Source organism: Capsicum annuum, chromosome 2 (genome assembly GCF_002878395.1).
Source record: "Capsicum annuum cultivar UCD-10X-F1 chromosome 2, UCD10Xv1.1, whole genome shotgun sequence".
Lineage (NCBI taxonomy): Eukaryota > Viridiplantae > Streptophyta > Magnoliopsida > Solanales > Solanaceae > Capsicum > Capsicum annuum.
Genome location: NC_061112.1, coordinates 150,287,770 through 150,314,591, shown reverse-complemented (window position 1 = coordinate 150,314,591; position 26,822 = coordinate 150,287,770). Strand labels below are relative to the sequence as shown.

At 33.9% G+C, this 26,822-nt stretch overlaps 2 protein-coding genes and 1 long non-coding RNA gene across 5 annotated transcripts; all 3 read left to right on the top strand.

The window, feature by feature from the left end:
* Positions 1-681: 681 nt before the first annotated feature.
* Positions 682-6,497, top strand: LOC124896119. Of its 3 annotated transcripts, none has more exons than XR_007052592.1 (3): positions 725-2,665; positions 5,828-5,883; positions 6,135-6,497. It is a non-coding gene; the product is annotated as an uncharacterized LOC124896119 (long non-coding RNA). The 3 variants fall into 3 exon arrangements; XR_007052590.1 differs by having other exon boundaries at positions 730-1,717; XR_007052591.1 differs by having other exon boundaries at positions 682-2,665; positions 5,828-6,497.
* Positions 6,498-9,118: 2,621 nt separating this feature from the next.
* On the top strand, positions 9,119-19,570 carry LOC107860530 (structural maintenance of chromosomes protein 4). Its single transcript, XM_016705919.2, has 28 exons — positions 9,119-9,667; positions 9,768-9,857; positions 10,553-10,654; positions 10,733-10,909; positions 11,017-11,147; positions 11,728-11,806; positions 11,888-12,045; positions 12,300-12,375; positions 12,600-12,728; positions 12,981-13,125; positions 14,092-14,222; positions 14,521-14,673; positions 14,762-14,951; positions 15,284-15,417; positions 15,544-15,702; positions 16,088-16,396; positions 16,515-16,691; positions 16,801-16,884; positions 16,962-17,171; positions 17,283-17,372; positions 17,455-17,576; positions 17,723-17,878; positions 17,965-18,072; positions 18,157-18,217; positions 18,754-18,888; positions 18,979-19,066; positions 19,159-19,231; positions 19,315-19,570. The coding sequence occupies exons 1-28, from the start codon at positions 9,515-9,517 to the stop codon at positions 19,433-19,435; spliced, it is 3,741 nt and encodes a 1,246-aa protein (XP_016561405.2). The 5' UTR covers positions 9,119-9,514; the 3' UTR covers positions 19,436-19,570.
* A 1,851-nt stretch (positions 19,571-21,421) lies between these two features.
* On the top strand, positions 21,422-26,233 carry LOC107860529. The gene is made up of 4 exons (XM_016705917.2): positions 21,422-22,554; positions 22,921-23,310; positions 24,639-24,844; positions 25,484-26,233. The coding sequence occupies exons 1-4, from the start codon at positions 21,585-21,587 to the stop codon at positions 25,739-25,741; spliced, it is 1,824 nt and encodes a 607-aa protein (XP_016561403.2). The 5' UTR covers positions 21,422-21,584; the 3' UTR covers positions 25,742-26,233.
* The last annotated feature ends 589 nt before the right edge of the window (positions 26,234-26,822 follow it).

The following is a 26,822-nucleotide window of genomic DNA, read 5'->3' as shown; positions in this document are numbered from 1 at the left end:
GAATGTTTAGATAGAACTAGTATACGTACCGCCCACATATATTATCGACGTGCAAATAATAGAAAGATAATCAAATTATTATTTACTTTTCAGTTTTAAAAATTATTATTCTATAATATTTTATTCTCGAGCTTATTTTGGGTCATTCTTAATATATAATAACATTTTGTATGGTATACAATATCAATTATTTTAAATTTTCTGTAAACATTATAAATAATTTATATTTTATGGACGAATAACTCAATGAGAAAATGTATCTAAGTTATTGTAGACGTACACTAAAAGCAAAATTTTAAAAATCAATATTTTTTTAAAATGTATTTGAACATGAATTGTACAATTTTGTTTGAAAGTATCTACACATGTATAGTACCTTCATCATCATTCTCAGAAATTCAATTCTCGTTTTATATATAAAATTAAATTTTAACCTATAATATTGAACTATCTTTATTTCAATTTACATGACATGTTTTTCTTTTTAGCAAGTCACCAAAAGAATGATCCATTTAAATATTAAGTAAAAATAACTATAGAATAACAATTTCACAAAAGAAAAAAAAGATTTATAATCATAAATTTTGAAAGTCCTTTTATATATTTAAAATTCACACCCATTTAAAATATTTTATATATATTAAGAATATAGGAAAAACTATAGAAAATAATTCATTACAATTTAGTTTATATATATTAAATCAAATGACCCAATGGGTCAAATTTTATTAAAAAAGCAATCCTATTATAGAAGGGGTAGCCCAAAGTGCTAAGCCCACAAAGTCAGTCCAAAAGCAACAAAAATAATCTAGAAAATTGAATTAGGAAAGTAAACACACATTCGAAAGTGGAAAAGATTAGGAAAGTACCGCACAATTCTTCGATCTGCCATTGATATGGCTTCTCCGTTGATATCCTTGTCTTCTCCCACTCCCATTGAGAAGATGAAGAATTTAAATAGTGCCTTGATTTCGATATTGTGGATCCCATTCCACCAGTGCCTCCCATACTACCAGTGGCACCCATGTTTTTTACTTGTTTTTTTTGCTATTTTAGACACAAGGCAATTAAGTTTGATTTTGTGATGGAAATGAGGTGCATGGAGTAGGGATTTATACAGGCAAAGGAGAAGTAAGAGAGACTAACTCGAGGCATAACAGGTGTTAACAGACTCTTGAAATTGGGGATTTTCGGGTAAGAATGGCAAAACATGGCAGCAGAAAGTTAGATTGCACCAGCAAACTTTGTTAACTTTGTTAATTGCACAATTTCATCCTTCCATTATTGGATTATTTTCCATAAGACTGGAATTGATTTAGACTTCTATTTTTTATCTCTTTTTATTTTGAGTTTTCATTTTCGTTCTTAGCTTTTCCAACTCAATTCAGTCTTAGTTAATGCGAATAGCTTGACTTTTGTTTTTGCATGTGGCTTAAAATGGATACAAACTTTATTGTTGGCTGCATTAACTTGTTTTGGGCTGCAGGGGTTACTCACATTTTCTCACTCAGGTTCTGTTGTCAGTTGAAAATGGCTACTGAAAATCAATGGAGTCCAAACATTCAGTTTAGTTAGAAAAATGATCGGAGTGGAATGCAGAGTTGGAAATCAATAGAATGCATCTCAGAGTGAAAAAATGATCTTTCAGTTACCCAAGATTTGATGCTCTATTTAGACCTTGCCATCGTTGGTCTTGACACAATTTATGAATGGGCAGGTAAGAATTGAGTGTTTCAGCTTGTTCGCTTATATGAAAGTATAAGAAAGAGCCAAAATGTTCATTATTTGAATAATAGTTTAAAGAACTTAATGTTATGGGGGCATTAACAATGAGATGAATCTAGCTTTCCTGGGTAATGCATCTAAACTTATGTAAAAACTCTAATGTTAAGTAGTTATTGTCGTCGAGATTTTATACCATTTCTGAAAGATGCTATTGCCCTCTTTTAGATTAGCCATTTGTCATTTCTCTTATGAGATACTATAATGTCTCATATTTTCATTCTTCCTAGGTTGCTATTACATTCTCGATCTTTGCTTCTTCTGCTGGTTTTAAAGATTTGCAATGGAGTATGAGTATGGAGTCTTTCGAACTATATAATCGTGACACTGCATAGTCCTTATAGAGATATTGGCTCTTTTCCATGAACCTTATTGCATTCCCTCGTCATTAATTCTAAGAGGTCGTTTAGTTGGGAAAGAGTTACCTGGGACAATTAATTTCGAAATTAGTTATCCCCCGTGTATATGGGATAACTTATCCCATCAGTATTGTCTTAATGCTGAAATAAATAATATCGGTACTAATTAATACCTCGCAACAAACATGAGATAAAATAGTCCATTTTATTTCGGAAATATTTATCCCTTATACCTCTCACTAAACGACCCCTAAGTATCATAGACATGAGTTTTTGTTCAAGATTAGCTGACTGCTTCAGCTGTATCTTGACGTTCAAAAGATATCTTAGATATCTGATTCATATCGATCTGAAACTTGATTCATGTTATTTCGAGAACTATTTTCTTTGAAAGTATTTTTTCTTTTCCTTTATTTTTTGTGTAATTTATGGTGATTCTGGAGCTTCATAGAGCGGAATTTACATGAATACAGAAGAAGAATTATCGTGGACGTGTTATGTATCATAGCAACATAAATCTCGAGGTATCAGTTTTATGATACCAGATGTTTCAGTTTTCTTTTCTGTAGGTTAGGGATTGCAAGTTAGTCTATTGAATCTATTTCAATGATTTATGCTGGGTTTTTTGTTTTTTTGGATATATAGTTAGTATGGTACAATTTCAGGTAGTCATATCACTATCTAAAATCTATAGTTTGAGATCTCTCAATCACTTGTGATAATATCATTTGATTATGCAACTGCTGGAACCTCAACAGAGTACTTTTAGTTGCTCACTGTTTTCCAACTAAGTGTCTACAATTTTCAAATATCAGAGATGCATCACGTGCATTTGTTTCAGGAAACTTTACAAGTTAGAACTTTTATTTCTATTTCTATTTTAGGGTATGATAGATCTACATATAGTGCATTTAGATTATGATAATTGTATCTACTGTATAGCATAGTATAACTGAATAAGTATTCATAACATCAATATACCCGGTGTAATCTCACAAGTGGGGAAAGGAGATAAGCAAAACTAACTTAATAAACCACCTTTCCTTAATAATAGATAGAAGATCTTAACAACATCAAATTAAGGTAGATGTCTGATGATAGTAGCTTTAACTTACCAAGGATTTGGAAAGACCAGCATCCATACATGTTCGTGCTTTCAGGGATCTTCTTGAATTATTAAAACCTGTGTGGCCAGTTCCTGCCGGTTTCATCTTGCATTCTTAACTCGGGTCTGCCGAAATGGTTCCTGAATTTGCTAATCTTGGTTCTTACTTATCGCTTTCTGGGTTTTTATGTCCATGAAGGAAAGCAACAACAACAACAACAAACCCAGTGTATTCCCACTTTGTGGGGTCTGGGGGGGTAAGATGTACGCAGTCCATACCTCTACCTCTGATGAAGTAGAAAGGCTGTTTCCGAAAGACCCCCGGCTCAAGTTACGAGATATCAAACAAACACATAGTACAGCACAGAAGCAGATGACATAACATAGATACTGCAGCCATAAGGAATATAAAACAGAGTAAAGCAGGAATGCAGGAATATAAAGCAGAGGAAAGCACACAGATTCGTAACAAACATAGAACACGGAACACGGAACAGAACATTGAATACGGAATCATACCAGGAATACACCCCCACCAATTACCTCCCTACATTAGCGACCCGAACAGGCCCTAATCCTCTGCCGTAATTCGCGTCTTCCAGACCTTCCTATCTAGGGTCATGTCCTCGGTAAGCTGTAACTGTTCCATGTCCCGCCTAATCACCTCACCCCAGTACTTCTTCGGTCTACCCCTACCCCGTCTAAAACCATCCAACGCTAGCCTCTCACACCTACGGACCGGGGCATCCATGCCCCTCCTCTTCACGTGTCCGAACCATCTCAATCGTGCTTCCCGCATCTTACACTCCACTGAAGTCACCCCAACCTTCTCCCGGATAGTCTCATTCCGAGCTCTATCCCTTCGGGTCAGTCCACACATCCAGCGCAACATCCGCATTTCTGCCACCTTCATTCTTTGGGTGTGGGAGTTCTTAACTGGCCAACACTCCGCTCCATACAGCAAGGCCGGACGGACTACCACCCTATAGAATTTACCTTTAAGCTTGGGCGGCACCTTCTTATCACACAGCACCCCCGATGCAAGTTTCCACATCGTTAAGTTGTGGCAAGTGATGTATTAATTACTTAAGAAGTACGAGTTTAGGAAAAGGGTGCTTTAATTTGTTACTATGTCAGTAAGAAACAAGAAGACATTTTTATTCACTCTTGGTATTCCACTAAAGGCACTATTTTTTCATGGTTAAGTTCTTAACTGAAGTGAGAAATGTGTGTGATATTTAATCATTAGTTTGGTGCAAATTTTGGGTGCGGGTTAATTTTTTTCAATTGTGTAGAACAGTCAAATATTTGTGGCCTAAAACTAGTAAACCATATGGTATGCTGTGTTCAAATTTGCTATCTATAAGTTCATTGCTTGCCCATTTAAGGCTCAAAGGCAGGAACCAGGATATCTCCAGTTCTATGACAATTTGTTAGGCATAATTGTTCAAACTATATGGTATGCTGTTAATATTTTTCTTAAGCCTATCCGTCTGAATCGAGCTGAAATTCTGAATCCATATTCTAATTGTCAATCTCCAGTGTTTCTTAGTAGGTCCGAGGATTCATATAGAAACTGGTAACTAGCTAGGTTGAGATTGAAGAATGGTTGATTGATCAATGTAATAATTTGATGGTTTGTAGTTATAGCACATTAAGGAAAATACACATACTTAGGAGCTGTTTGGTACAAGGGATACGAGATAACTAATTCATCTATCCGTTCATAACTTGTTTCCAACCCAACGACTTATTGTATGATTTCTTATAAGCCAGATATGAACTTATGCATCTGTCAGTTTAAGGCTGATGATTCTCTGTAATTAGATAGTCTATGCATCTGTCAGATATGAACTTATGCATCTGTCAGTTTAAGGCTGATGATTCTCTGTAATTCATGTCCATGAAGGAAAGCAAGCGAATAAAATGTTAAAGTTAATTCCTAAGGAAAGAATATTGTTGGAGACGGATGCACCAGATGCTTTGCCAAAATTGAGCAATCCAGATTAGTTGTATTTGATCTAGAAGGAGACTGCAAATAAATCACTTAAAAAACATCAAATGTAAATATATTTACATGCGATATAACCCATAGTGTTGATTAAAGTAGCAGCTACTGCACTTAATAGAGCTGATACCCTTCAGCACCAAGGTAAATATCCACCTCCTAAAGGTGACAGTAAATACCCAGGTCTTGAATGTTCTGGAACTGTTGAAGCTGTTGGCAATGTGATACTCACTGAAAAATTGGATCAGGTTTATTTGTTTACAATAAAAATGTCAACTTTATTCTTGGTTGAGGGTTAATTTTTTCTCTTAATAGCAGTTACCTAAAAAGGCTTAATTCATTTGAGATTTATGAGACTGGGCAAAGAACAGAACATAAAGGAATAAAAAGATCCATGATACCAACTGGTTGGGATTAAGTCCAGTATTTTCTTATTCATATCTTTAGTCATTGTTGGTGCTCTTATATTCAGTCCATTATTTTATTACTCACTTTGTTTCAATTTATTTGTTTGTTTTTGACTTTAAAGTATGGTATACTGATGCTAATTTATTGCAAAACTCTTGCATACAGGTCTGCATTGGGTTCATTCAAGCGAAGGGTCTTATACTCAAATGTTGGTCATGATTGTATCCTATTTGTATTGTTAAATCAGGCAACCGGCCCAGCCTCTGCTATCAAAACTTTAAAGAGGTTGTTTGGTGTAAGGTATAGGGGATAAGTAGTCATGAGATAAAATAACCATATGGATGGTGGGATAAGTTATCCCAGGTAATCCTGGGATAACTAATCTCGGGATTAGTTATCCCGGGATAACTATTTTCCAACCAAACGACCCCTAAAGGCTAAAGATTATTTTTCCTTAACAAACTTTATTTAGATATTGTAGGTTGGAGTAAATCATCAATTTGACGTAATAATGATCTGCCCAAGGTACACTACTTGCTAGTGGATACTAATTAAATCGTATGCGCTACATTATATCATAAAAATTTGTGCTTACAGTGGGAAGATTCCTTAAATGAGAAGTATCCTGACATTGTGTATCAAGAACATTGTAAGGCATGTGAAAGTGAGCAGATGATTGTATTCACACGCTCAAATTTGGATATTATTTTTTAGCCACGTGGGTGTTTTGGTAAGCTTACAATTTTTAAATGTTTTGGTAAGCTTACAATTTTTATTTAAGCTTCAATTATAAATGTGCTTACCTGTGAAATTTCTATTTAAGAGTTACAGTACACCTTTTTTTCTCCGGTACTTTAACCAATTAATCATGAACATGAGTAATTCACGACTTTTTAAATTTTCAAGTACTATTTCGTGCTCGAAATTATTCACATCATTAAAAAAAAATAGACAGTGAAGTATGTATACCTTGTCATCCTGTCTTTGTTGGGATTTTCATGGTCATGGTCTGAAATTTGTCACAAACGCACTATACGAACCTTCAAATACTGTATCTTGGTATTTGATATCTCATGTATAGAGTCAATTTTAGCGGACATTTTTTGGAAAGATTGGATAGTGTTTTTCTTTTTTGGTTCTGAATTTAAATACGTCGATCTGAGATTTTATAGTGATACGGTAGTTTTTGAATTACAGAGATAATGATAAGCAGTTGTGATAAGATTATTTTAAATTCAAATTAAGTCATGATAATCAATAAGAATTGAGATAAGATTAAAACTCTATCATTATTGAGGTAGTTATAATCAGCAAAAATTTAAATTGTTACTGTATTTGTTTAAAATATTTTCTTGAGGTTAAAAAGTTGTTTGAAACTTGCTGAAAATACACTGACCCACGTGTCTTTTTTAAATTTACTGCATCTTTTTTATTTGATTAAAAAGTTGTTTGAAATGACTCATGTTTCTTTATTTTTAAATTTACTGCATTTTTTTTAAAGTAGGTTAGTTTGTTTCAAATTTACTGTATTTAATGCATCTTTTGTTTAAAGTCCGTTTCTTTTTTAAAAAAAATTGATAAGTCATAATAATCATTAAGAGTTTAGATAAAATTAAAACTTTAAAATTATTGAGGTAGATGATCAGTAAAAATTTAAATTGTTATCTGTTTAAAATATATTTTTAGTTGAGGTTAGAAACTTGTTTGAAACTTGCTGAAAGATACACTGATCCACGTTTCTTTTTTTTTAAAAAAAATTTACTGCATTTTTTTTATTGGGTTAAAAAGTTGTTTGAAATGCCCCATGTTTCTTTATTTTTAAATTTACTTCATCTTTTGAAAGTTTCAAACTTTCTAATACTTTTTAATTAAAATTTTCTTTATTTTTAAATTTACTTCATCTTTTGAAAGTTTCAAACTTTCTAATATTTTTTAATTAAAATTTTTTAGTACAACATTATTAAATATTGTCTTAAAAATTGTCATGTAGCTAATTTAATAGCTTGACACGTGACATCATTTCTAGGCCTAAGTTTTCCTTTTATATATATATAGATTGCATGAAAAAAATAATGTTTCTTTATGCCGGCGGAACTTAAATGGGTTTAAGGACCCAACCTATTTATCGGTGGACCAAACACCTTACCAAACAAATCGGGCTGAAAATAATTTGAACATGTTATTCTTGTGAGGAATTAGAAATAATCACTTTTTAGGTTGCTAATAAATGTTTAGCCACTATTTCAAAATTAATTTGAACATGCTTTTTTTCCCTCTTAATTATGAAGCGTAATAATAATTATATTACATTTGGTATCAGATTTTCGTTACACTAGATTTTGTCACAATTTTGGGCGTAACGTCAGGAAAAATATATGGTTGGGGCTGATTTTTTTTGGAGAATATATCCATACTTGATCTATTTCATTTTCTGTTCTATCAATTTCAAAAACTTCTCTCTGCGATTTTGTCTTCCACTCGATTTCAACCATGATCGATTTCATCTTCATAACCCGTGATTTCACCATTGTTACTGGTTTAAAAATATTCTCAGCTTAGCAAGAGTTCACTCCATGTCAGACATTAAAGGATCTTGGAACTCAAGTTTGACATATTAATTAATGAACCACAAAAGAACTTCTTTTCGAGTGGGTGATATCTCATAAGAACTGGAACGACAAGAGTAGTTGAATATAAAATCTATCTAGGACTATTTGGATAATATTTGGGCTAGTTTGGGACTGAATTTTAGTCGCAGTTCGTTCAAGTTTGAAATTATCATCGAATTGTATCAAACTTATATAATGAGTTGTACGAAAATTATATATTTTAAGATTGTATGTTGTTGTATTTGCATTGAATTAGTATGAATATTGCATGAAAATTGTGTATAATGTTGTTGTAACAGTATTAAATTGCCATAACCCAACATGAAATTTATAGAAAATTTATACAGTTATATACATATTTCATACATAATTTATACGAATATTATACATGATATCGTGAACACTACTCGCAGCCTTGAGGGAGATTCAAAGCATTTTTTCTGGAAACCTAATATAAACTTTAATCAAATTCATGCAGTTATATATATACATATTTCACATTAATTTTATGCTATTTTTATTCACGTAACTGTGAGAGTAAAACTCTAAGCCTTGATCGATATTCGTAGTCATTTGAAATCAAATCCCAATTCTTCTTAAATATTTTCTGTCGGAGCCGATGCAAAACAGTTATTGTGATAGGCAACCTTAGTCATGAATAAGAAAATAAAACAAAAGTAGCAAGAAAAAAAGTTCATAACGCACAATTTATGTCGTGCAAGTCATAACTTGATTCCTACATAACTAATATAAAAACGTATTTATGTACGTTGAATATATTGGCATACGAAAAAAAAATATATATATATTGGCATACGGAAAAAAAATATACATTAAAATTTTAAAAAACCGAGAGGTCTATAAGATGTATCAAAATAACTGGAATTTAGGTGTACAAAATGTACATTATCTACTAACTAATGATCTGTGTTAAAAAAGGATCATTTGGGCTTCAGGAAATTAGGCCGACGCCATGCTCCTAGGCCCGTTTAGGACATCTAACTCATATGGGCTGGGCTTTGAAATACTAGAGCCCAACTCTTGCCAAAGTTTCCCGCTCAAACATTCCTTATTACTCTTGCTTAAAAATTTAAATAAAAAAGTAGTTCAAATCTTCTCTCACGCTCCTCTTCTACTCCAGCACTTCGCCGGAGTTTACCTTTCGTAGTGGGTCTTTAGTTCCTCCTTTTCAGTACAGCCGGAGCTAAAACTATTGTTGGGAATTTCTTCTGGTAAGTTAAAAATGGGAGTTGATATGGAAATTTCGAAGTCTCACGAATCGACAAATGAGTCAACTCGTACTGGATCTAGACCTCCGAGGCTATTCATTAAAGAAATGGTTATGAGAAACTTCAAATCTTATGCAGGCGAACAGCGCGTTGGCCCGTTCCATAAGGTTAGGGTTTGTTTTTTGCACATTTTTCAGTAATTGAGTAATATCAGGAATTAATTGTAATTGAGTATTTAAGAAATTAAATTTATTCCCTACTGTACAGAGCTTTTCTGCAGTTGTTGGACCTAATGGTAGTGGAAAAAGTAATGTCATCGACGCAATGCTCTTCGTGTTCGGTAAGCGGGCCAAACAGGTAAGAATATGAGTTTTTTTTTTTTTTTGGCTAAAATAACATAAACATACACCTTTAACTTACCATATTTACACAAATCCCCACCCTAACAAAGTAATTACAAAAATATCAGCTAATTATGTGTCTTCCTTGGATGTGTCGAGGAGCTAATTATGTATCTTGACAGACCCCAGAAAAAATGTATCGGAAGCTAATTATGTATCTTTTGCAAGGAAAAAATCTATCATGTATTATGTATCTTGACATACCAAAAATCAGAAAAAGTGTATTAGGGGCTAATTAAGTATCTTTATAAAGGAAAAAATGTATCTTGGTTGGATGTATCGGGAGCTAATTATGTATTTCGACAGACCCAAAATAGGTATTTTGGTTATTATGCAAAATGTCTTAATTTTTTGAAATTAAGCTCTAAACTCTCGGGATTTATGTTGTTTGCCCTTTTTTTTGTACCTTGATTTTGAGAAAAATAGAAATCTCATTTCATTGTTAAAGTAAAAGTTGACTATGCTGCAAAATTAGTGGTGTAAAAATGTTTAGACATTAATTGTGAGCTTAGTTACCTTTGATGTAAAAATCACTAACCTGTGTTATTGTAAATGGCTGTTAGCTTTGCTAAGTTGAAGGCGGGGACAACAAAATGGATTGTTCTGCATGTATGCATATTGAAATTTAAAGTTCAATGTTAAACTGTGCAGATGCGTCTAAACAAAGTCTCAGAACTCATCCACAATTCAAGTAATCACCAGAATTTGGAAAGTGCTGGCGTGTCTGTTCATTTTCAGGAGATTATTGATTTGGTAATTGTGAACTGTCCTGTTTCCGAGATGACTATGTTGAATTTCTGTTTTATTGTAAGTGTTACTTTTATTAAATAGGATGATGAGACATATGAAGCTGTTCCTGGAAGTGATTTTGTAATTACACGTGTGGCATTTCGAGATAATTCCTCGAAGTACTATATCAATGACCGGACAAGTAACTTCACAGAGGTCACTAAGAAGCTGAAAGGGAAAGGGGTTGATCTAGATAACAACCGTTTTCTGATTCTTCAGGTTTATATTGTATTTTTCATGTGGTCTTAGTCAATTTTACAAATTGGTTTCTGTTCATATGGAGATGTCTATGGAATTCTGAAAAATCCAAACATCTTCTTTTGCAGGGTGAGGTTGAGCAAATATCTCTTATGAAGCCTAAAGGACAAGGACCACACGATGAAGGCTTTCTTGAGTATTTAGAGGATATTATAGGAACCGACAAATACGTTGAGAAGATTGACGAATCATTTAAGCAGTTAGTTCTCATTTGCAATGACACCTTTTGGCTCAATATTACTGAATCTTGTAGTTATTAGGCTTACTAAATGTTACTCCCTCCGTTTAAAAAAGAATGACCTACTTTTCTTTTTAGTCCGTTTAAAAAAGAATGACCCCTTTCCTTTTTGGGCAATACTTCAATTTCAACTTTCCACATGACATATTTAGGACCACAAGATTAAAGGGCATTTTGGTACATTTGACACAACTCTAATTTAAGGCCACAGGATTCAAAAGTCTTCTTTATTTTCTTAAACTTTGTGCCAAGTCAATGTAGGTCATTCTTTTTGAAACGGAGGGAGTACTTAGTTTCAATATTAGACTCCTCTTAGTTTCAGACTGAATCTTGTGATATCATAATAGTTATTCTACTCTTTTCCTGGCAAATATTCTCTTCTTTCTCCCTTGTGTATGGTTTGCATCCCCATTCTTATTTCGTTGTCTACAATTTACTGTCTTGAGTTTGTTGAGTGTACTCTGTGAGAAGATTATGTGCCTAAAAAGATGCATGTGATACCTCTAGAATATGCATTCACTATGTCTTGATGTTATCATAGGCTAGAAGCCCTTAATGAAAGAAGGTCTGGTGTTGTTCAAATGGTTAAGTTAGCTGAGAAAGAAAGGGATAACTTGGAGGTAAGATCAGACCATTACATAACGTATGATTTGCTTGAGCTCCAAGAAATGCATTCATGTTGTCCCTCTCCTCAATTACAGGGAGTGAAGAATGATGCGGAAGCCTACATGCTTAAAGAATTATTACTTCTCAAATGGCAAGAGAAAGCAACAAAATTGGCTTTTGAAGATAATTCAACTCGAATTACTGAGATGCAGGCGAGCATTTCTAGACAGGAAGAAAATCTAAAAAGTGAAAGGTGGCTTACTACATTTTATTAGGCTATGCAAGAACTTTGTACTTCTTTTCTTAGTTGTTTGCTTAGAATAAATACAGAACCTCCCTCCCTTCTTTGTTTTCCCTATTTTTTTCTTAGTTTTGTTGCAAGAAAAGAGATGGACTCCTTTATCAGTGCCTGTAATTACATTTCTCCATTTCAATACAATCCCCTTCATTACGTTAGTACTTTTGTTGTGAGTTGACCTCAATGATTATCTTTTTTTATACTTTCAGGGAGAAAATTAAGGAAAATAACAAAACATTGAAGGACCTTGAGTCAAAGCATTCTAAGTATTTGAAAAGACAAGAGGTATGGATAAAAAGTGTGTATACACTTCGCATATTATCCTCTAATTAAGAATGGGGTGGTTTCCTTGGGAATTTGTAAGTATTACTGTATTATGGTTTTAAATCCGATAAGTGGGTTCTTTTCCTACCTGTTGAGTTGATCATGAATAAAGTATCCCAATCAATTGACTTGAGTACTATAATATTGGTCAAAGAGTTTAGATTCATTATGCTCGAAACTTGTAGGAACTTGAGAACAATCTGAGACGTTGCAAGGACGAGTTCAAGGAATTTGAGAGGCAAGATGTAAAGTATCGAGAAGATTTAAATCACTTGAAGCAGAAGATAAAGAAACTGATTGATAAAATTGATAAGGTATTATATGCTGCAAGTTGTACCTTACGTTACAAATAAATAAATATTTGCAAAGAGGAGGTCATGGGTTCAAGCCTTGGAAACAGCCTCGGACAGAAATGCAAGGTAAGGCTGCGTACGATACACCCTTGTGGTGGGGCCCTTCCCCTGACACCGCGCATAGTGGTAGCTTTAGTGCACCGGGCTGCCCCTTTTTTTTTAAGAGGATCTTAGTTACATGTTATCCTACTGTGTTTGTTTCATTGATGATAGGATTCTCGTAAAATCTCTGACACAACTAATGAGTGCGAGGAGTCTGCGAATCTTATTCCAAAACTGGAGGAAGATATTCCTAGCCTTCAACAACGTTTGGTGGATGAGGAGAAAATCCTAGAGGAAATAAAGGAGAATTCTAAAGGTAGTGTCTTGAACCAAGCGCTTACTTAGAGGTTTGCATGTCAGATATTCTGCAGTTGTCCTGCTATTGACGTTATGCAGCATTTTACAGTTAAAATCTATCAACTACACCTCAATTCCAATTAGTTGGTGTCAGCTATATGCTTATGCCTTTTTCTACACTATTTTGTGCATTAGGATCTCTAAACCTCACACTTATTTCTTCATAGACATGTAAGTTCCTGGCCAGAATGAAATGCTTTTGACAAACTTAAGATCAGAAGTGTTACAACAACAGCTACTAATCCTTATTCCAAGTAATTGGTAACACTTATAAGGATATTTTGTGTCTGTTGGGTTATGTTTGTTGCTAAAGCTGAATTTTCGTAGAGATTTTGGATCTCTCTCAAAATAACTTTCCTTTGTGGGATTTTAAATTTGCATTATCTCCCTTTACTATATTTGATCACTATATGTTATATCGTTCCATTTACACTCATCTCCATCCAATATTATACAAAATAAGATAAAAATAAAATGTCCTTGAAGTTCTTTATAGTTTCTACTGACATATATTTTACCACATTGACCCCAAAGAGATTATGATGCAGGTTATATAACATGAAAATTATTTATCTGTTTTTTGATTTATTTGTGTCTCGTATATATGACAACTTTCTCATATCTCTCGATCAGTACATATGGAGTGACAGAAGCCTTCTTGACTCGAAGCTTCTGACCCGTTTCTCATTTTAATAGTCTCCTTTTCTATCGACTTCTTTTAGAATATATTTCTTTGCTTTGATAATTAATGGTTGTCCCTATTGGTGCTTTGTGTAAAAGTGGGATGATTAGCAATTTAAGTTACATAAGATCACTTTTGCATCAGCCGTTGATACTTATTGCTCAGAACAGCTGTATATATTGGTCTAGCTCTTAACTTATCAAGGTATATTGGTCTCACTCTTGTACAATTGTTGGCAAATAGTGGAAACCGAAGCATTCCGCAGTGAGCTTGCTGATGTTCGATCTGAATTAGAGCCTTGGGAAAAGCACTTAATTGAGCACAAGGGAAAGCTTGATGTGGCATCAACTGAAAGTAAACTTTTGAATGAGAAGGTATTTCCTGATTGTAACATTTATTGTCTCCTCTCTACTCTTGCTTCAACAGCCCTTTACTTATCATATGCTTCATTTACCCTATGAAACCTGCATTTTTTTAACTGAAGTTGCATGAAGCAATTTAGCCATGACCTGTCTTATCCCAACACGGAAGCTTAAAGTGCTGAGTGCATTACCTTATGTCAAGTACCACAAGCAGTTTTTCAGAATAGTACACACTTTTAAATTGCTAAGTTTGTCATTTCAGTTAGCTATTTAATCTTTCACTCAAGGTGTTAGTCATTAATGCTTTCAGCATGCGGCTGGTCGAGCTGCTTATACAGAAGCGCAAGAGCAGATTGTGGAAATACAGAAACGAATAGAGATGAAATCGGCAAGCACAAAAACCATAGCTGATGAGCTTGAGAAGCACAAGCTTAAGGCACTTGAGGCTAGAGCTGTTGAAAAGGTATGTGCTTATAATATCTCTTCTATTTGTCATATTTAGTCAACTCTTAGATGCGTTCTGATCTTGTGATGCTCTTGAATGATTGTAGGAATGCCTTCAAGAACAAGAAAGATTGATACCTCTAGAACAAGCTGCCAGACAAAAGCTTACTGAGCTTTCATCTGTTATGGAATCTGAGAAGAGCCAGGGATCTGTCTTAAAAGCAATAATGCATGCTAAGGAGGCAAATGTGATAGATGGCATTTATGGTCGAATGGGTGACTTGGGTGCTATTGATGGTGAGCATTTTCATGTCACATTTAAAATTAGTTTGTGTTCTTTTCTATCTTAGGTACTTTTTCATTTGTTGCCAGAGTTAGTGAAGTTCAGAGCTAAACTATAGTGAGCATAATGTGAGCATAAAATATGAGAAATTCTGGACAAAGGCTGGTTTCCAGTTACCTTCTTAGTTTTATTAAATATTGGATGCCTTGGACTATGTATTTTGGTCATTTGCTTAGATGTTTGTCTCACAATTTATGTGCAGTTTCTATTAACTTTTTGAGATTGATTTTAATCAATATTAATTCAACTCTTTTTTGTTTCTTCTGTATTATTTTATTTTCCGCAGCGAAGTATGATGTTGCCATATCAACTGCATGTGCTGGGCTTGACTATATTGTAGTAGAAACTACAGCAGCAGCACAAGCTTGCGTAGAGCTACTTCGAAGCAAAAGCCTTGGTGTAGCAACTTTCATGATTTTGGTATATGTCTCCTTTAATTTGTTGCTTCTCTATGGTATGGGCCTTTGAACTCCAAAGGGAAGGAGATGCAGAAAAGTAAATCTTTGGTATTTTTTTAATTATATTTTGATTTACATATTTTTGCAGGAAAAGCAAGTTCATTATTTGCCTAAAATCAAAGAGAAGGTTAGAACACCCGAAGGAGTCCCACGCCTTTTTGATTTGGTTAAGGTTCGAGATGAGAGAATGAAACTAGCATTTTTTGCAGCATTAGGAAATACAGTTGTTGCCAGAGATATTGAGCAGGTGACGTTTACACACCATTCTTTAAGTTCTTTCTGCATGAAATAGAACTGCTTTGATTATTTTCATGCCATATCATTTTTGACCTGCTCGGTGAGATTATCCATAGTCAACAATTTGACTGATTAGCAAAAGATAAATAATTGTTTCCCTGTTTCCAGTATAAAGATTGAGAAATATTCTAGCCCTTGGATTTATGAAATGAGATTAGCTAGGGTTCTCCAGTTCTCTATTTTATGACATACAATGACATGGAGTCTTGAAATACTATTTTTAGTGAGGCTTTCCATAATTGTACGTGAAGACTCAGAAAGCATGCAATATATTCATTTTCATAATTTGTCCGAACTGCTGGACCAAGCAATTTCCTCTACTTATAATCTTGCAGGCGTCACGTATTGCCTATGGTGAAGACAGAGAGTTTCGCCGTGTTGTATCACTTGAAGGTGCTCTTTTCGAGAAATCTGGAACGATGAGTGGTGGAGGCGGTAAGCCTCGTGGTGGTAAAATGGGCACATCTATCCGAGCTGCTAGTGTTTCGCCAGAGGCAATATCTGATGCTGAAAAAGAACTTTCAAGGATTGCCGAAAACTTGGATAATGTACGCCAAAGAATTACTGATGCAGTGAAGTGTTACCAGGCCTCGGAGAAGGCTCTCTCTCATGGTGAGATGGAACTAGCGAAATGCAAAAAAGAGGTCTCAGCTGCACGCTTTATTGATGTTATTTGCAATTGTTTCCTATGACTACTTTTATTCTTTCTCTTGATGTTGTCTTGCACCATCAGAGCTAAATGCTTTTTTGGTTTCTCTACAGATTGACAGTCTGAAATCTCAATGCGATGATCTAAAAAAGCAACTGGATTCCTTGAGGATTGCATCAGAACCCAGTAAGGATGAAGTTAATAGATTGAAGGAACTCAAGAAAATAATTTCTGCTGAAGAAAAAGAAATGGACAGGCTTACACAAGGTTCAAAACAGCTTAAAGAGAAGGTGATAACATGGCTAGCTATCAGTTTATCCTTTTTTCAAAACCATTCTATAATTAGTTTCAAGTAAAGCTAGTTACAAAAGCTGTTTTAAATCCTGCGTTTTACTTCAGGCTTCGGAACTTCAGAAAAAAATTGAGAATGCTGGTGGCGAGCGATTGAAAACTCAAAAGGCAAAAGTTACTAAAATACAGTCTGTAAGTGGACAACTGACCTCTGTGCATGCTAGGTTTACTTGATTTACTGTTCACACACCTCCTTTTCTCCACCGTAGGATATTGACAAAAAGAGCACAGAGATCAACCGTCGTAAGGTTCAGATTGAAACAGGACAGAAAATGATTAAAAAGCTGACAAAAGCTATTGAGGAATCAAAGAAAGAGAAGGAAAATCTACTGGCTGAGAAGGAGAAGTTACTTTCTGTCTTCAAAGAGGTCGAACAGAAAGCTTTTACTGTTCAAGAGGACTATAAAAAAATACAGGAGGTTGTACCATTATTTCATTTTAAGATGGGCATCATATAATTGTGTAGGCTTCAATTATGCCTGCAAATTTCTGTTCTTTTTTCTAATGTTTTTGTTTTCATGATTTTCTAGCTCATTGATCAGCACAAAGATGTTCTGAACGATTCTAAAAACGAATATGAAAAGCTGAAGAAGACTATGGATGAGATGCGGTCATCCGAGGTTTTATGGCACTCATTCGGACATTTTCTTTCTTGCTTTTATTTATAAATGATTATGTAATCTAAGGCAAGTAGAGCTGCAGGTAGATGCTGACTACAAGTTACAAGATATGAAGAAGGTTTATAAAGACTTGGAACTTAAAGGGAAAGGATACAAGAAAAAACTCGATGATTTGCTTATTGCTCTGTCAAAGCATATTGAGCAGTAAGTCCTTGAGATTTCTTTCTGAATGAAAGCATGTTATCACACTGCCCGCTTCCAATCTCTTTCTAATGCACATACACCCCCTCATCAAGTTATCCTTCTATTTGTTTGTAATAATTGTTTGTTGCATTTCTTCCCTCGGATAGAATTCAGAAAGACTTGGTGGACCCGGAAAAGCTTCAGGCAACTCTAAGTGATGAAACTCTTGGTCAGACTTGTGATCTTAAGACAGCTCTTGAGACAGTTTCACTTCTAGAAGCTCAACTGAAAGAGATGAACCCAAATCTTGACTCGATCTCTGAGTATGCACTCATAATCATTTATGGATAAGGTTGTAGCATGACTATGTCTCTTGATATTAATTGTTTATAGTCTCTACTGTAACTAGGTATCGGAAGAAAGTATCTGTGTACAATGAAAGAGTTCAAGAGCTTAATTCTGTTACTCAAGAGCGCGATGATATTAAAAAACACTATGATGAGTGGAGGAAGAGAAGGTTAGTTCTGTCAAGCCTTCAACTTTTATTTCTCTCTTCCATATGCCAATGCTTCTCCTTCATCAGCTTACAACATCTCTGTAGGTTGGATGAGTTTATGGCGGGTTTTAATACCATATCTTTGAAGCTTAAAGAAATGTATCAGGTATTCAGCTCAGTTTTGACTTGCTTTTCTTATCTAAAAATTTTCCCCATCTAATACTCAAGTTAAATTTCATCTGGGTAAGTGATTCTGCCATTTAATAGTTGTAGGCATAGAGGAGTGAAGTGTGCTTTAGCAAAGATGATAGCGTATCCTGATATTGTACATCATCTAGATTGTTTTCTTGTTATTAACCATGTAGTTGCAGGGCATCTTCTTCTTGTTCTCTTGTCATGTCTGATTTGGGTATTTGCTAATATTTCTGGTGCACGGACTGATTTGTTTAGAAATTGGGATTTAGTTGTGCGCCAAAAAATTGATTTTTTTACTTCAAATTTCTTTCCCTGTTTTGGAAAAGCTAGTAAGTTGATGTTATCTGGGGGGTTTTGGGGACTGTTCTAGTTCATGATATACAGCTATTTAACAATATATAAGTGAAAAGAGCCTTTAAAATGTATTAGCAAATTGTACAAGTTATTACCTGCATGAAATATTTACCCATATTAACAGTGTATTATATTTTTGGTAATCTCCGCCAGATGATCACCCTTGGAGGCGATGCAGAATTAGAGTTAGTGGATTCTCTTGATCCGTTTTCTGAAGGTGTTGTTTTCAGTGTGAGACCTCCAAAGAAGAGCTGGAAGAATATTGCTAACTTATCAGGTGGTGAAAAGGTGAGTGTCAAGAGTGGCTATGGTTTTTGTATGTTATGCTGCAACATTCTAGAAAAGCGATCCGGTTTCTAATCACAATGTTAATTTCAGACCCTCAGCTCATTGGCTCTTGTTTTTGCACTCCACCACTATAAACCCACTCCACTTTATGTGATGGATGAGATCGATGCTGCTTTGGGTATGTTCTTAGTCTGCTTGTTGCATCTGGCTAATTAAGATCAAGCTACCAACATTTTCATGCTTTCTTTGTGGTTTCCTTGCACGTCACAGATTTTAAGAATGTCTCTATCGTGGGCCACTATGTCAAGGACAGAACAAAGGATGCACAGTTCATAATCATAAGGTACTGTATTGACGTATGTCAGATTCAAAGAAACAAGCACTATGCTGCTATTGTTATCTAATTTTTGTTTTGACGACATGCAGCCTTAGAAACAATATGTTTGAGTTAGCAGATCGGCTTGTTGGAATCTACAAAACAGATAACTGCACCAAGAGCATTACTATTAATCCAGGAAGCTTTGTAGTTTCTCAGAAAGCTGCTTGAGGTTGTTTGGTTTATACCTTAAGCTAAAATTGTAACTTCTGTATTTTGCTGTGAAGTCATTGTAACATATATTTCATATAACGAGTTACAGAATACTTACTGATTTGATTATTGAAAGTTTGCGCTTGCAGTTAATGGTTGCTTTAAGTAGAATATATTTTTAAACACAACCGAGACTGTCAAATTTCAATGATGCATAACACACTATTCAGAGTATTTCATAGTGTCACTACTTCAGTTTTATTGCAACGCTTTTGCTACTGGAAGATTATAGGAACTTGGATTTGAGTTAGTGGGTGAGAATAATCTTACATTACTAGTGGTGATCCTAATCGTAGTTACTGGTATACATCTGACAAGATTAAAACGGCATCTGTAAACTTATTTGATCTATAATATAGTTATGACTGTTTTTGAAAACTAAATGGACAGTGGTTTGTGTGTACCAACTTGCTTCATGTATTAATTTTCAGTTGATATCGCTGCCATTGGTATTACATTAAGAAGGGATAAGACAGTGAAAACAATAATTAATATTTAAGAATGTTTGACGAAAAAGATATTATTTGTGACTTGTGTTCCTAAAGCCACATGTATGATTTGGGAGCCATTTTGTTTCAGATTGTTTTCAGTTATGTGACTGGTGTCCCTAAAGCCACATGTACGGTTTCACTTCCTGTGCAGGATGTGTACTCCAGTGTCCCATCACTACTATAGATCATTAAGTTAACAATTACTTATCTAATTGTAAAAGTTTGAATATACCCAATTGTGTGTTGAGAAGTTAGGTTGATAGATGCCAACTGCCGAGGTGTAGACGCAATTGACTTGATCCATGATTATCTTTCTTGTTCATCCTTAAAGGATGAAGTCTTATTTCAGATTTGAATAGCAAAAAATGACCTTTTCGGATCTCATATATATAAAATAAAAATAAATTATCTTTTACGTGTAAAAATGAAGATCTCTTATCAAAAGACTATACTATATACCTAATTTTGTAAAAGGAGGTAAGACCAAGCAGGATAATGGCATAGCATTCTCCGAGTTTAATTTCATCCCTAAGCTCCACATGTTTTCTCATATAAGCTAATGCCTAGTGGGATGAATGCTTAGCCTTACTGCCATAAAGAAAAGGAACGGATTCGGGTAGACCGCCTTACGCCCAAAGGCCCCAATCTTTAAATTTTTGCCTCTCTCCAAAGGACAAATCTCATTATCTTATTATCAAAGTTCTCAGTATACCTACTCTTATCATGGAGAAGTTTCCTAAGAGTTTTCACTACGATTCTTTCAACCTTCTCGCCAATAACCAAGATTCTAGCAAATAAACAAAAGGATTTGTAATTCATTTGATCATATATTTAATTAATCTGATTAAGAGGTGACAGGTTCATGTTGTGGAAACAACCTCTTGCAGAAATATAAGCTAATATTGCATATAAATCTTTGTGGTTTGGCTCTTTTCCGGATCTTGCTCAGAGCGGTGGCCGTTTTGATCATTTAATTAATAACACTTGGGTATGTGGTCGCTTCTGAATAAGATCAACGAGCCACTTCTTGGTGGAGGGAGATGCCGCCTTTTGTATGAGCAACAAAACTCGGTATATATGTAATAATCACAAAAAAAATCAACAAATATTAAATTCGGAATCCCTATATTCAAAAAGACAAATGGATTCAGGCTAAGCATTTCCAACAATCCAAATTTAAATTTTAGATATGCCTTTGCTTCTTGGTGTGACGACTGACGTGGTCATACCATAACAGTAGTTTCATGGTGGTGATATAATAATTGACCAAGGAAAACTTCTTAATTAGTAAATAATATAAAACTTATGGTTTGTAGTAATGCACAGTTTAAGTATGCATACCAACTGCATTATGATCCACGTCTTGTCCGCTTGATGAGAACGTGTAGAACCGCTCAACAAAAAAAAAAATGTACGAATATAATGACCTACTAACAACTATTGTACGTATAATATATTCAACAGAAGCAAGCTGTTTCAATTGGATACTTCAAGCTAGCTCCAAATTTTTTTCCAAAAAAAGTCCCAAAACATATACTTCAAGAACTCAAACCCAGCTTTGCTCCTTCATTAACAAAAACTTGAGAGAGTTTGTTGGAGTCTTTGGATATGCTGAAATGACCCCGTTATCGACTTGTTGGCTTTTGATTGAACTATATGTGATCCCACATGGATATCTTAAGTGGTATTTTTTGAGTTTCTATATTCAGCCTTTTCTTCTTGCTCTCTGTCAACTTTATCTATGGATCAAAGTGTTACAAAAATTTCTATTAACCTTCATCCTATTAGTTTACAAGTCCTCTTGTTTCTTAATTTCATACGTTACAAGATTCCGTAAATTCTGCCTCCTCTTCTTCAAGAAGTACGTCTTACCAAATGGAAAAAATCATCATATTCTCATAGAAGAGGTGGAGGAGTTCTTCGATGTTATACCAGATAACGAATACCAAAATGAGATCGTCCTTTATACGAGCTTGAACATGAGACGAAGTAGTAGTAACTCAAATGGAACGGTCCATTTGAACATGAGAAATAAATCGCACGACAACATGATCTATGCATATGATTTTCAAACTAGAGTTTCTCAAATGTTCGCTAAAGATCACGAGGTTAGTACGTTTATTGAACCAAATCAAGGTGAGTTTATGGAACTCGGAGAACATGAAGAGGATCCTAGTGATGTACTAGTGGACAGTTGTTCAGTCATTTCTTCTGTTGATGAAAAAATGAATTTACTCGATAATTATAATGCTGTCCCTCTATTTCGTGGTCCAATTTTATCCGAAACAGAACTAGAACTAGAGTTTTCCCTATTGAGTCCTGTTTCAAGTTTGTCACCAGGTATCAATGGTCCGGCGCTTGAGGAATATTTTCCATCTCCTAATATGTCGTCCCCATTGGATTATGGTACGTTGAACCAAAATTTCCCATCAGTTAATAGCTATACAACTGGTATGGTAATGGATCAGCAGCTGGTTCATGAGTACACGAGTTGTGCAGATGAAGAAGTAGATTTGTTATACAACAAGTATGCTGAAAGAATGAGCTGGTTTGATGTTCTCAATCATGAAAGGTTATGTGCCTTAAGTGAGTTTTTCCTTTTGCTCTTCACTTTTTCTTTTTTTTATATATTATAACCTTGTTTTGGTCAGCTTGCACGCTACTAAACTAATATTTGACCGGATACTAAAGCAATTTCCATCGGTACAACCGTATAGATATAGAATAACACTATCCAAGGTTCAGGAAGATGGAATTTTGCTATTGGAAATTAAACCCTTATCTAACGTGATTTTTCCCTTGTTAATTATTGACCAGCAGGCCACATCCTGGATGCAATATTTTTTTTCTTTTTTTTTTTTATGCGATTTCTTGAACTATAGGTCCCTCTATGTATATATTAGTATGGTTAAGCATAGTTAACAATGTGATCATGGTTGGTTATTTAATTAGGTGCAGTACTGAGGAAGCACTTGTCAAGTCCAAATTCATTTGAGTTTGAAATGGAGCCTACAAGTTTGCCTGTCCAATATATTTCTTTGAGTAGGGTGGCAAGAAAAAGACTTGTGAGGAGCTTAGAGAGTGATTTGGAGTTGGTTTATGTGGCACAGTCATGTTTGTCATGGGAAATACTTCATCATCAGTATAAAAAAGTAGAGGCTCTTTGTTGTTCAACTTCGAAAAATGGGATCTTTTGTGGTAATATAACAGCAAAATTTCAGAAATTCCAAATACTGCTAGAAAGATTTGTGGAAGATGATAGCTGTGGAGGCAAAAGGCATTTAAATTATGCTCATACAAGATTTTCACAAAAGAATCTCCTCCAAGTTCCACAGGTTTCTGGTAATCTCTGCCACTTCACTTTTTTTTTTAAAAGAATGATATATTTTCAGTTTAGTTAATTACAATCGGCCATTCATAAAAATAAAATTATTAAAAACCTAAAAAATAAGATAAATTATCGCCCCTCTATCTTCTCAAGGCAAAGGGTAGGAGTTGCATACATTGCACTTTTACTAGACCCGAGTTATTTAAGATTATACTGAATTTATTGTTGATGTTATTGCTTTTATATATTTAAGAGTGCAGATAAGTACCTGAACTTTACTCTGAGAATTAATTCGATGAACTCAATAGCTTTAGTTCAAATTCTATATTTATATCAAGTAATCAACTAAAAATATATACGGGATCTAAAATTCAATTATTTAGAATCCATAAAGTTTTCAATGCTTCTCAACAACCCTCCTTATACCTTGTCTAACATTGACTTACATGGCAAATTGGGATTCATTAGTACGTGGCTTATCTACTTCCTACGTGTAATGACTAGATCTCCATTTCTTCTAGGAGTATTAATAAACACACTAATAGAACTTTATGAAATAATGAATGCTTATATTATCAAAAGTTGAATAGACCCATTGTCTTAATAGTATTAATTACAATTTTTTTATACGAGCATATGTCATACTAGTATTTTATTTTGGGGAATACATGCAATATATTTCTGTAATTACAAATTATTAAGGAGATCTCAGTCGCCATTGGTTTATCGTTATCCTGCTGCTAAAAGGGAAGTAATGACATTCAGTGAACCTTAGCTGACTGATTGACTATAATCTATTCTTGATTTAATTAATTAATGATTAATTAAACTGATCACTCCCACCAAATACCTATATAATATATATACTAATAATATCTTCATGTATCTTATAAGTTCTCTCTTATTCTGGCATCTTAAGATTACAAATCCGACACGTTATTGAAGAAACTATATTGTTAGTGTTGAAAAAAAAAAAAAATAGAACATGTACTAGACGGAAGTAAACTCATAATTTCGTTAAGAGAGTTTAAAATTATATATAGGCAATGTTTTTAAACTTATATATGTGTTTTTTTTATACATAATATAATATTTTCAGTTGATCATCTTTCGGTCTATGTTCATAGCTATAACGCTGCATGCAGACAAATGAACCTTTTAAGAGTTTCTTTTGTAATGCTTTCTCCAAGGACAAAGCTAGCGTTCTAATAACGGGTTCAACAAAACTCAAACAAATTATAGATTTATGTTTAGTTTCCACTTAATAGGTGTAAATAATTTATTCAGAAACTAATAAATCATCTTCTTTAATTAAAATTCAGAATCTACTCGTGTTTTGCAGGATATGTAGAATCAAATGAAAGAGTGAATGGAGAAACAAGCAAGCCAATAGAAGTGCTAAAGGCCATAGAGAAATGCATACATGCTTTCTGGTTTTATGTAAAAACAGATTGCAAGAAAAAGAAGAAATTTTTGTGGAGTCAACCACGTGTAGAAGACCCCAGAGACATACTGCTACTTCATGACTTAAATAAAAAACTTCAAATGGTACGTACCCTTCTCACAAGGTTATAATTAATGATAGTGCTCGAGTCAGAGTTTTCATTAAAGGGGTTCAAAATCAAAAGAAGTAGGCACACGAACTAGCCAAAGGGAGTTTAACATTAATTATATATACATAAAAATAATTTTAACACCATGTATAATTTTTTATCGAAGGATTCATTCCATAGGTGGCTCCGCCCGTGTGCGCTATAATGGAAAGTATTTTTTGAAAAATATTTTTAACAACATAAGTCATTTTCTGGTGTTTGATTGTCATGAAGAAGTATTCGTCTCGTGGAAAATAGAGGAAAAATGACTTTATACGTTGCTTTAACTTTTGAGCATTGGAAGTAAATACTTAAACAATATTATTAATCTCTAATTATTACTCAAATATTTTATCAAAATATCTTTTTTTTTCAAAAGATCAAAATATCGTCCGCTTTGCTAATATTGTTACTAGTTACCATCAATCCTTCTTCAATGTTTTTGGAATCTTTAAGTCGCATACATTATTATACATCTGCCGGCTATTTTAAATTTATGCAGTTGAGTGAGTAGTTATTAGAGTTAATTCTTCAATGTATTTTAGTTGAATTGATTCTTCTTCTTTTTTTTTATCTTGGGGTTGTTATCCTGAAGAAAGAGTTATGGCTAAAGGACGTGAAAGGTAAGAGAAATTGCTGGCTAAGAAGAGCAATAAAGCCTCAACAAGAAGAATATAGCAAAATAGACTTTGTGTTAACATTGATAGACATGGAGCTGGTGTCAAGGATTCTCCACATGTCCATTATCTCTACCTCTCATTTCAAATGGTGCCAACAAAAGCTTAATAATATACAGTTCAAAGATGGTCACATTTTAAGGACCCCCATTACCCTCCCACTGTTTCCATCTTGATCACACCTTTTTCCTTTTATTTCCTCAACTTTTTTGTGAATATTTTTTAAGCATAGCTGTTCTTCTTCTACCAATAATAATGGAATGTAAAGATATAGGGAAGTGGTTAAAGCATACACTGCCTATGCATATCGGCTGTATATATTTTGTATATAATATTTACAATGTATGTATGCTAATGAATATTAAGTACTATAAAGTATACAATTTGTGCATATATGGCAATGAGACTGGTTAGTTACTTTCCAATATGTATTATGCAATTAATTATTAGCTTCTTCTTTTTGGGCTAAATAGTACTTAGCAAGCTTTTCTATGATGTATATATAATAATAACTACACTGTAAAGAACTACATATCAGTATGTGTGTTAATTTAAGCATCAACTTTTTTTAATGCTAAAATACCCCAAAAGAACTGTTTTTTCATTTTGGATGATGTGTAAAAATCATAAAGCATAAAACTGGGTATGTTGTTGTTGTATAGAGAAGTATTTATTATTTGATTGCTTAATCTTTAAAACAATTTAGCATTATAGAAAGTTAGGAAAGAAAATATGTTCTTGAGAAAATGGATATAGGGTCAAACAAAATCATTGCTCCACAGAAAGAAAACTCACACAAATATAATTTTACTTTATCCACAATTCAGAAAATATATACCCCAAAAAAAGAGCACCCAATACATTTTTCTCTTTTGACCTTTTTTTTTTTTCCTTCCGTACTAGCTTTAGCTTGTTGCCTTTTATTTCATCTCCTTAGGAAGGCCTACCACTATGTTATCTACTTGTCTATACATTGTAAATAAGAGCAACTTTTAAAAGTTGAATCATCTTAAAACTTTTTTATTCGAAACCCAAAAGTTACTCATCTTTTCAAAAAAGGAATGGGGTGGTCATTTAAATATAAATCAACGCATAACTGAAGCTCTCACATCTCCTTTGTACTTTAGAATATATATAGATACATAACATTTTAATTTTATCAACAGCATAAGAAATTTATATTATTAAATTATAAAAGAAATTATAGTGGACATTCTTCGTACTAAGTAAAATCAATCCTCCCTTAAAACCAATTTA

Bases quoted from the DNA above. Each gene is read 5' to 3' on its own strand.
- LOC107860529 (XM_016705917.2), top strand. From the start codon at position 21,585: ATGACCCCGTTATCGACTTGTTGGCTTTTGATTGAACTATATGTGATC. The intron at 22,555-22,920 runs GTGAGTTTTTCC...TTATTTAATTAG, and splicing joins TGAAAGGTTATGTGCCTTAA to GTGCAGTACTGAGGAAGCAC. The intron at 23,311-24,638 runs GTAATCTCTGCC...CGTGTTTTGCAG, and splicing joins CCAAGTTCCACAGGTTTCTG to GATATGTAGAATCAAATGAA.
- LOC107860530 (XM_016705919.2), top strand. From the start codon at position 9,515: ATGGGAGTTGATATGGAAATTTCGAAGTCTCACGAATCGACAAATGAG. The intron at 11,807-11,887 runs GTAAGATCAGAC...CCTCAATTACAG, and splicing joins AAGAAAGGGATAACTTGGAG to GGAGTGAAGAATGATGCGGA. The intron at 17,879-17,964 runs GTATGCACTCAT...TACTGTAACTAG, and splicing joins AATCTTGACTCGATCTCTGA to GTATCGGAAGAAAGTATCTG.